The 10,768-nt window shown below is 48.3% G+C and overlaps 1 protein-coding gene across 1 annotated transcript; it reads left to right on the forward strand.

Annotated features, from left to right (window-relative positions):
• The first annotated feature begins 62 nt into the window (after nucleotides 1-62).
• DHRS1 (dehydrogenase/reductase 1) lies at nucleotides 63-7,900 on the forward strand. The gene is made up of 9 exons (XM_081048481.1): nucleotides 63-300; nucleotides 718-891; nucleotides 2,556-2,699; nucleotides 2,851-2,930; nucleotides 5,674-5,806; nucleotides 6,126-6,272; nucleotides 6,823-6,892; nucleotides 7,238-7,318; nucleotides 7,505-7,900. The coding sequence occupies exons 2-9, from the start codon at nucleotides 742-744 to the stop codon at nucleotides 7,639-7,641; spliced, it is 942 nt and encodes a 313-aa protein (XP_080904607.1). The 5' UTR covers nucleotides 63-300; nucleotides 718-741; the 3' UTR covers nucleotides 7,642-7,900.
• The last annotated feature ends 2,868 nt before the right edge of the window (nucleotides 7,901-10,768 follow it).

Here is a 10,768-nt window from a genome sequence, read left to right on the forward strand (position 1 = left end):
ACGTCATAACCCCGCGACCGCCCAAGCCTGGCGGGAGTGGGTGTGTCCCCAGGTCGCCCCGCCCCCACGTGCGCGTCCTGGCCTCGCCCGGAACCTCCCCGGAGTACTTGGTGTGGTCTCAGACTTTGCGGTCTACGTCGCCCGCCGAAACCCGGCCAGAACGCGGACTTGCATCCCCGCACATGTATATTTAAGCCGTAGTCACCTCGCCCCGCTCCTGCGATCGGAATCAAAGTTCGCGATTCCAAGAACTTGGCGAGTGAAGTGGGCTGAGGACTGCAGAGGCAGCTTAGGTGACAGGTAAGGGAGCGAGCTCCCGACACTTAGGGCTCCGGGTCACGGGATCTCGGCTCACCCCCGACCCAGAAGCCGAGCTCGGTATGACTGGGCCAGGGCCGGGGCCGGAGGTCCACTCAGCCCAGGACTCCACGTGGGCGCGTCGCGAGGGACTGCGGCTCCAGAACCTCCCAGCCGGCCAGCCCCACTCAGATAGTCCCAGTGGGTGCCCCGCCCTGGACAGCCCCACCCCGTCTTCACTCCGGGCCTCTCAAAAGCGACAGGCTGCCTTGCCCTGGGGCCTGTCACCAGGTGTCCCTCTCTGCAACTTTTCTCCCCTCCAAGGACCCCAAACATGGCGCGCGTTCCTACCGCGATGATTGTCCCCCTTCACGTCCACAGTCTGCAGGCTTCCCTCTGAACAAGTCTTTGCTTCCGCAGATTTTACCCCTTTGTTTGTGAGTCATGGCAGCTCCCATGAAGGGCCAAGTGTGTGTGGTGACGGGTGCTTCCAGGGGTATTGGCCGCGGCATCGCCTTGCAGCTCTGTCAAGCAGGTGCCACCGTTTACATCACTGGCCGACATCTGGACACGCTGCGGGTCGCTGCTCAGGATGTGAGTACCTGCTCTGGGACCACAGGGGCAGAAAGCACCTGAAGGAGCCCTTCCCGTTACCCACGCCTCCAGTCCATTACCAGAAACTGTAATATTCCCCAACAAGACCTGAATATTTACTCAAAGTGAGATCAATGAACCCCACCAATAACCTCAGATCAGGTCAAATTTGCCACCAAGTGAGCTGTATGAAAACACGTTCTGTTTGAGAGCTTCAGGGATTTGGGGATGGCAACTAAAGAGTTGTGGACCTGTGCTTTCCTCTATTTTAAGCAAGCTTTTATTGAACTGGACATTTTTTACTTGACTTTTCTACTGGTTTTCAGTTAAATAAATACTTGGATACACTTGATTTTCTAGGCACTGGGTGAAGCACTAGGATTAATAAGATGTAACTTCTGCTTTTAAAAGCTATAGTGTAGGGGCGGCCAGATGACTCAGTTGGTTAGAGCGCGAGCTCTCAATAAGGTTGCTGGTTCAATTCTGGCATGGGATAGTGGGCTGCGCCCCCTGCAACTAAAGATTGAAACCGGCAACAGAAATGTTTCATTTCAATGTAATTTGAATATAGGAAGTGATTAATTTGAATATGGTAAGTATTAATTTGAATATGGTAAGTATTAATTTGAATATGGTAAGTGAGAAAGAGTCTCGGTGCGAGGGGTGGGCATTGAGACGATAAGGGAGAGTGGTTAAGGAAAGCATTCTGGCGGAAGTGGTTCTTGAGCTGAGTGTTGAAAAGTAAGAGGTCAAAGAAGCTAAGACAGGCCATTCCAGCAAAGGGAACTTCTCGAGCAGATGCACAATGGTGAAAGAGTGGATATTGTGAGAAAGAATTCCAGAGCATATAGGTACAAGGCAGGAGTGGTAGGTAAGAGGCTGAAGGGGAAACAGGGAATGGGTCTTGGAAGACCCTGGTAGAGACTTTGGCTTTATTCTCTGAGAGATGGTGATCCCGGAATAGTTTAAATAGGTTTGTGTTTTAGATAGTTCATACTGGCTGAAGTATGAATAATTCATTTAAGGCAGAAAGACTGGAGGTCAGGTGAGCAGTTAAGAGGCAAGGAGGTAATCGGGTGGGACTTAGAGCATGGATCTGGAGAATAGGAGGCTTGTTTTTGAACAAGGTAATCTTCTTCCTCTGAAGTTAAAGGATGGGGCACATCTGTAGGACTTGAGGCAGAATGGGAAGTAGAAATAGTTTGTGTCTGAGAGCTCTGATTTCTTCGTTACCCGGCACAGGTGGAGTGAGGGTTAGAGGGCTGAAATTGAGCAGGGGTTCCACGTGAGTGGTGAAGGGTGGGAACTAAAGGCAGGTAAATGGAAGTGACCAAGGACAAGAACAAAGATATATACTCATTTATCAAGAGCAACATCCATTCCTTATTTGTCCCTTACCCTCCACATGCAGAGTACAATACCTGGCATGTGTTAGGCCTCAGAAAATGTGTATTTTACCCCTGAGATCCCAAACCACCTTGCTCTGTGAAGAGGATCAAGCAGTCCTGCAATTCTTCACACAGACATCAGAGGGCGGTATTGCCAACTGATGGCTTTGATTCCTGGGGTGGCCTTCTCAGCTCTCAAGCTGGGAGTTGAGGGCAGCTGTGTTGTCTCGCACTCATATGTGACTGTGAACTTATATCCCTTCTGTCTCTCTCCAGGCTCAATCCCGAGGGGGCCGGTGTGTGCCTGTGGTGTGCGATTCAAGCCAGGAGAGTGAAGTGCAAAGCCTGTTTGAGCAGGTGGATCGAGAACAGCATGGGCGTCTGGATGTTCTGGTCAACAATGCCTATGCTGGGGTCCAGGTACTCTTTGAACTCTGGTCCCAGCTCCACTCCTGACCTCCCCCTTTGACCCCTGAGTCCTCATCCCCACTCATTGTTCCTTCCATTATCTAGCCCCTCATACTTCCTGCTTTCAGACCATCCAGTTCAGCACTATCTCTGTGCCTTCCAGGCAATCATGGACAACGCTAAGAAGGCATTCTGGGAAACCCCTGCCTCCATTTGGGATGATATCAACGATGTCGGACTCAGGTGGGTGTTCCCCTTGCCCTGCTGCAAGGGCCTGGGCTCTCTCCTCACTCACTTAGTCAGGCTGAGGGCCCAGATCTTTCACCATATGCCCTTTCCTTTTTCCTCTGACCTCCCATCTCTTTCTTTACCTTTCTGTCCCATTTGTTCCATTTACCTCTGGAGAAGTTCCATCCAGGTAAATCTGTATCTGGAACGTCAACTTGTGTCTTGTTTCTGTCAGTAATTTTCATATGACCTTGCCCTTCACCTCTCTCTTGCTTCACTCTCTGCCCATCCAAATGCATGACCCAAAAGGGAGCCTTCTTTCCTCAATAATGCACACCACCCATAGCCGGTATTTCCAAAAATTGTTAGAGGAAGAAATTGTTTTGTTTCAGATCAACAGAAGGCCAATAAGAAAGAGTGAGTGCCAGCCATCTTAGCCTGCACCTCCTCACTCCAGACCCAAAGGCGAGGGCACTCCCAGGTCATTGTTGGGAAGGCAGGTACGTCACAGGGTTACATATACATCTGGCACAGGAGTAAGATGAAACACAGCGTTTAGAGTTCTTCCAGCATGATATACACCAGTTATTGCCTGTGTTTATTATTGTTGGAACTATGGTACGCTCTCATAAACTATAGTCCCTGGATGTAACCAGGCACCTCTGGGAGTAACCAAGATATTATCTGTAAATCTGTGTCTAAGGTGTTTAAGAACACCCATGGCTTTTAGTGGCAAGGAAGCAGGATTAGAATCCAGTTGTGATTTCAAAAGTGGAAGAAAGAGTGTGAGGACAGAGGGAGATGGTTAGCCAAGAGGCAAGAAAAGAAAGCCAAACAGCTGGCAATTGGCAGTGCCCACATCCTTAGCACCTCTTGCTGGTCAGGGTTTTGAGCCTACAAGACAAAGTTCCAGCCCCTGGCCCCTAATCCCTGATGAATTCTCCAAGGTAAAGGACACTTGGTGAGCCCATAGAAGCCCACCAACACTTCCTCTCACCTATCCCACACACATTCACATGCACGTTTACTGTACCTTTCCTCTGCATGGCCTTAGGCTGGGCTTCCTTTTGAAACTCTCTCTACTTGTTTTCATTTGGAGGGTCCTGTTTCCTATGCAAAAGAAATTTTTTCTGGTTATCGAATTTGTATGTGTTATTTTAAAAATTATGGAAAAATTTGAAAATCAGTATGACCTTATTCCCCTCATCGCCACCCCTTCCTCCCTTGACTGAGATATGGCTACTTTTGATAGCCTAGTGTATAGTCTACCATTCTTTTAAATATTTGAATCAAATATTTGAATCAATTTATTTATCAAATTCCTTATCTATTGCAATAGTGGAATTCTTGGGGGAAAAATATATACTTCTTAAAGATTTAACGAACATTATTAAACTGTCCTCCAAAAAAGATCCCACCAGTTTATAAACTCTTGACAATGAAGGAGAATTTTTTTTCCCCATCTCCTCAACTGTGCTAGACAATATCAGGCCACACAGTCAGGCAAGCTTTGCCACTCTGACAGGCCAAAGATATCCAAAGGTGGTTTCAATTCACACTTCTTTGTTATTTGTGAAGTTGAGCTTTTTTTTCATTCATTTATTGGCTCTTTATTCTTTTGTGAGTTATGTTAAGTTATTCTTTTCACATCAATTTGTAAGAGATCTTTGTGGAATAAATTCCTTTATCATATGTTTTACAGATATTTTTCCCAATTCATTACTCATTTTTTTGCATGCATGCTCTCTCAGCTCTCTCTGTATATATTATCATGTATAGATGTATGTACATTTATATATATATATATATGTCAGATCTGTCAGTCTTTTATAGTTTCCATCTTGATGTGATACTAAGACAAGCCTTTTCCACCTCAAGTTTATGAACACATTGTCATATTTTTCTTTTAGTGCTTTTGTGCATTTTTTATGTCTAAATATTTTGTCCTTTTGGAACGCATTTTGAAATAATAAATGAGGCAGAGAGTCATCCCACCCACCAAATAACTGGCCAGCTGTCCCAAATCCATATCCTGAATGGTCCCTCTTTCCCTATTGATTTGAAATGTTCCCTTGTATAATTTGCTGAATTCTCATTTACACTTGAATCTAATTATTGACTATTTTGTTTCATTGACTATTTGTGTATTGTTATACTGGTAGTACATTCTTTTAAATATTGTGTCATTGTACATTTTAATGTGGGGTGGCAGGGTTGGGGCAGAGATATTACTCTTCCTTTTTCAGAATTTTCCTGGCTATTCTAATGTGTTTATTCTCATTGAACTTTAGATAATTTTGTCAGTTCCTCTAAGTCTTATTGAGATATAATGCAAATTGACTGAATCTATGGATCAATTTAAGTAGAACTGATGTTTTACATGTTGATTCTTCTGAATAAATTGTCTGTACTTGTTCTTTTTATTAGACAGAATTTTATAGTTTTTTCCATGTAGATCTTATATATTTCTTATGTTTTTCCCCAAGCTGCTTTAGGTTTGTTATTGCTATTATGGCAGTGCTTTTTTTTTTTCAATTACATCTTTTAGAGATGCCATTTCTCATCCTTTGGTGGTTAATTTTACTAGTGTTCCTCTCAGAAGGTGGCCTCAAGCCCCTGACTCCCCAGGTCTGCGGCTGCCCCTACGCCACCTTCTCCCAGCTGACTAGAGCCACTAGAGGGCACAAGAAGCTGCCAGGGCTACAGCACCCAGGCCAGCCCTAAACAGGGTCCCTCCCTTCCTTGTCCCACCTTCTAGAGGCCACTACTTCTGCTCGGTGTATGGGGCACGGCTGATGGTACCAGCTGGCCGGGGGCTCATCGTGATCATCTCCTCTGCTGGGGGGCTGCAGTATTTATTCAACGTCCCTTATGGCGTGGGCAAAGCTGCGGTGAGGACCCCGTGGCACGGGGGTTGAGAAGGTATAGGACAGTGACAGTACCCACAGCTCAGGAGGTAAATCCCCAGTCGTAGAGTGGTAAGGCCAACCGGCCATCACCTCTCCCTCTGCCCCTCCGTGGACACTTCCTTCGCCTGGGCTCCTCTCAGCCGGCCAGAGGAGGCAGTGCTCTGGGGAATGTGGGCGGCTGAGACAGGGTGCCTGGAAGGGCAGGGGACTAGGACATCCTCAGAAGAAGCAAGGAGGGCAGGGGAGGAAGACGACATGGCCAGGTGCCCTGGCTCTCGCTCTACCTTCTGCCCCTCTGCAGTGCGACAGGTTGGCTGCTGACTGTGCCCAGGAGCTGCGGCAGCACGGGGTCAGCTACGTGTCTCTGTGGCCAGGGCTGGTGCAGACAGAACTGCTGAAGGACTATATGAAGAAGAATGACAATGCTGAGGATCCCCAGATTAAGCAGGTTGGCAAGGGGGGGGGGGGGGCGAGGGTGGCAGAGAATGCAGGGGAATCAGCCTCTGCATCAATGTCAAGACAGCAGCAACAGCGAGGGGTGAGTACCTGGGTGCTCACTATGGCAGGTTGTGTGGCCCAGCACTATACGCACGTTGTAGCTGCTGATCCTCGAAGAGAGACAATATCTCCATCTTACATATGGTGAAACTGAAACTCAGAGAGGTTCAGAAACTTGCTCAAGGTCACGGAAGCCCTAAGTGGGAAGGCTGTCCAGCTCCAAAGCCTATGCTCTTGACCCCCAACACTGCTCTAACCAAGAGGTCCAGGCAGAGTTGGCTTCCCACGTCCTTCCACTTAGGAAAGGCAGTGGGTCCTGGTGCCGGGGTACAAGGCTCACCCCGATGTGTGGAGAAGTGACTCCAGCACCTTCTGAGACACTGAGTCCTACAGGTGCAGTGATGAGGGTCCATCTTGGGGAACAGAAACTGAAAGCACAGAAGAGACTTGGGCAGTGCTCTGGGAAATTAACCCTTCACCTCTCTGCTCCTGTGTTTCAGCTCAGATTTCATTTCCCATCTGGGGAGACCACAGAAATGAGTGGCAGATGTGTGGTGGCTTTGGCAACAGGTGAAGAGGCTGGGGCAGCTGGTAACAAGAAAGGGCCTGGAGGGTCTGCAGGGTGGTGGCAGCCAGTTCTGGGTCCTGGCTCAGGAGATGGTTGAGGAACAGACGCTTCTTTTCTCTGGCTTCTGGATACCCAGAGGTCAGAATGCCCCATTTGAGGTTTGGGAGCTTCAGGAACTAGCCCCTAGAAGGTGTGGCCAGATGCCAGAGGCCCAAGAACTTTCCTAAGAACAGCGAGAAACAGTTCTTGGCTCCTAAGCCTATCTCAGGGGTGCCCTGTCCCATTAGGCCCAAACCTTGTCACCCTGCACCCCTCCCATGCCACCTCAGCTGTATGTGTGCCCACAGACCCCAAAATCCTGAGCCTGAGCGGGAAGGTGCTGCCATCCTGCGACCTCGCTCGACGCTATGGCCTTCAGGATGTGGATGGTAAGAGCTCTGGTCCAGCAGCCAGCCTGGACCTCCCTTCCTTCTCTTTCCTGCTCACTCCTTCTCTCTCACTCTTTCCCTATTCCTTCCTCCCTCACATCCCACTCATTCTCTACAGCCAAGGTGAAGATGTCCAAGGAGTGGGAAACAAGGGTCTAATGCTCCTTCTCTTTCTGTTGTCTGCAGGCCGCCCTGTCCAAGACTATTTGTCTTTGAGCTCCGTTCTCTCCCACACCTCTAACCTGGGCTGGCTGGCCCCCTACATGCCTGGTTTCCTCCGTATGCCCAAATGGATTATGACCCTGTACAGTGGCAAGTTCTAACACTTCTGGCCTGACGTCACCCCTCTGTTTGTCTTTTGGGCTGGGTGGTTGGACCTATCTCAGTGGAATGAGACAGCCTTTCCTGCCTCCCGCATACCCTTGATACAAAGAGAAGGCCTCAACTGTGTGTCCTTGGTGAGCCCTGGGGGCCCTATAGGTCCTTCTTTGTGCCTTGGTTTTCCTTGCCCCCTACATTTTACTTTTCATGTTTGTATTGAAAAATGTTCTGGGTACTAATAAAGGTCTTATTTCTCCTTCAGCCATTTTTTTTTAAGTGCTGATTCTGTGCTGGGCCAACTGTTAAGTACTTCAGAAAAAGACTCAAAGTCTATATAAAATGTTTGTGTTCTCAAGGCACTCCATCCCTGGGACAAGATCCCTTTCCTCCATAGCTGTTCCTGCGCTTCCCTGGAGAACGGTCCATCTCAGGGGTGCCTGCTCTTTGGCTGTTAGGCCTGCTTCTCATGCCACAGCTGGGGAGCACGGCCCCTCCCCGACCAGAAGTAGGCACCCCCTCACACTGCTTTTCTGCCCCCTCATTGCACCGTCTCTTTAGCTGGGCCTGATCTCCGAGTGAGGCCTGATCCAATGAGGCACTTTCCTTGGTATTGATGATTTCCTTGAATTTGGGAGGAAAGTACTGCCCACATTCAAGTAAGGGGCAGAGGAATAACTGATGGCACTGACATACTCTCATCCTTCCTCTGGGGGTGATACCACCTGAATCACTTTCTGAAGAACTAATTGCAAGACCCTGTTAGGGCTGGCTTGCCTGCTTTGGGGACTATCCCAGCCTGAAGCAAGGCAGCAGAGGGTGTATACCAAAGAGGAGCTGAGGGCCACTACCTAGGGAGCCTTCCAGCCAGAAACCTAGATGGCCATTGAGGTAGTGGGATGGCTGCTGGAAATCAGAGGAGCAGAGATGATTTCCAATCTTCAAAAAAGGTGGGGCGAGAGCTGAGGTTTCCCAAGGCTGCCAATAGTGACTACAGCAGCTGTGATCTTCCTGTGGCTTTCTGGGGACAGCCCCGAGGTCCTGTTCCATTGGTGTGCTGGGGTGGCTCACTGGCTTGTGAGAGCGGATTTTGCGTAGTTCTGCCAACTCTGCAGTCAGTGACCATGTTAGTTACTTGAAGTCAGCCATAGTGAGAGTATATATACCACAGCAGTCAACAAAAGCTACCAATCAGGCCCCCTTTTTTTAGAGAGAGAGCGAGAGAGCTGGTTTATCAGCACATGACTGGAACTATGTACCTAGATTCCACCATTTGCCCAGGCACCCCATTTAGATCACAATGATCAGATTTTCTCATCACACTCTTACCCGCTTCCACACACCATCCTGAATCCCTGTTATCCCCTGAGGTTGGAGAGGGGCAAAGGCAGTTGCCTATATTCTATAGTAAGAAAAGTAAGGGCCTCATGATCTCCTCCAGCCCTCCACAGCCATCATTAAAAGCCATCAATGGAACGAATCCTTGTGTGATGGAACGAATCCTAAAGCCCACAAGGTATGATGGGAAAAACATGGGTATCAAAGTCATCCAAATCTGCATATAAATCCTGACTCCACCACTGTGGGAATTACATGAAATAACATATATTTAGTGCCATGCAATATGTAGCTATTGAAATTGTTGATTCCTTCTCTCAACAAATATTTAAGAGCATCCTCGGCACCAGGCGCCATTCTTGGTTTTGGGAGAGCAAAGAAGAAGACAGACCAGGACCCAGCCCACAAAAGACTTGCATTCAGCCCTGGAAGATCTTAGGGGTCATTTAGACCTTCCACTTAGTGAAGGAAGTGAGCAAACTGGGCCTCCAAGAGTGCACACCACACAGAGTTAGACCTTGAGCTTTGGGTATCCCAAGAAACCAGAAGGAACAGTGTTCTTTGTAGTCCAGCGCCTACTTCCCTCTGGCAAGATCTAATTCATCTTAGCAACATAAACAGTAGAGTACAGAGCTCCAAGACAATGAAGTGGAGACAGTAAGTTCTGATTGGACGTAGAAGAGATGCAAGACTGAGAAGCCCAATGGTAGAGTCTTAGGACACTTCGAGGATCAATATTCATTCAAAAAACATTTATTTAATGCCTACTCTGCGCTCAGCACCATGCTAGGCAGCAGAGAAGATTAGTTAAATTTGGTGAGATGGGTCCTATAGTAGTTTACACAGAGTATTGTGAGAATACAAGAGGAAGCATCTAGCTCCATTAGAAAATTGAAAGAAATAATATTGACCAGCGACTTAAAAGAATGGGGCAAGAAGGGGAGAAAAGAGGTTTAATTTTTTTTTTAATTAAAAAAAAAGCCAAGTACTAAGATACCAAGTATGGCAAAACAGCTAGAAGTGTGGTGTGGCTGAAACGTAGATGTGATGTGGACTATGTATATTTCCAGAGAGAAAGATGTGTAAAGATAGATTATTGAAATTTAAATTGTGGGCAATAGATTCCCACTGAGGGATTCATCTTAGGTGCCGGGTGATGAGTGACCCTATTAAGGGCGTGCTCCCAGGGGAGGCCAGTGCGTAGGTGAGTTGGGAGTGGGGGCTGACAAGCAAGCCAGCCACTCAAACCGCTCTAGAATGGAAGGCTTCAGGTAGCCCCAGCCGAGGTCAATCACAGGTTACGCTGTAGCCCAGGGGTAAAGCAGCTTCATGAGGCCAAGCACAGCCCTCCAAGAAGAGCCAAAGGTGTCAACCTTGAAATCACACTGAAGGGGGCGTTGTCCACAAACATGGAAAAGGACATCCACGGGGATGTGTGCAGAGCACTAACAATGCCAGTCACAGGAGGATTTAAGCGGGAGAGGTGTGATAAGATTTATATTTTAGGAAGCTCACTGGGACTGCAGTATAGAGAGGATGGACCAGAGGAAGGAGAAGCAGGCATCAGAAGAGCCGCCAGACCATATCCAGGAAGTGATGGCCGTGGAGCTGTGGGCTGAGGAGAGATGACAGGGGACAGAGTCGAAAGACTGGGGACCTGTGGGAAGGGAGGTGAGGCTAGAGCAGGACTACAGTGTTCCCACGGAGGACCCGAAAGCAGCAGCCAGCATAAAGGAAGCGTGGACCTGAGCTGTGAAGGAGATGCCCCCTCTGAGGTTAGCCCGTGGGACACTG

The sequence above is a fragment of the Rhinolophus hipposideros genome (assembly GCF_964194185.1).
Source record: "Rhinolophus hipposideros genome assembly, chromosome: 5".
Classification (NCBI taxonomy): Eukaryota; Metazoa; Chordata; class Mammalia; order Chiroptera; family Rhinolophidae; genus Rhinolophus; species Rhinolophus hipposideros.

Coding starts and splice junctions, on each gene's coding strand:
- DHRS1 (XM_081048481.1), top strand. CDS start 742: ATGGCAGCTCCCATGAAGGGCCAAGTGTGTGTGGTGACGGGTGCTTCC. Junction 5,807..6,125: donor ATGGCGTGGGCAAAGCTGCG/GTGAGGACCCCG, acceptor GCCCCTCTGCAG/TGCGACAGGTTGGCTGCTGA. Junction 6,273..6,822: donor AGGATCCCCAGATTAAGCAG/GTTGGCAAGGGG, acceptor CCTGTGTTTCAG/CTCAGATTTCATTTCCCATC.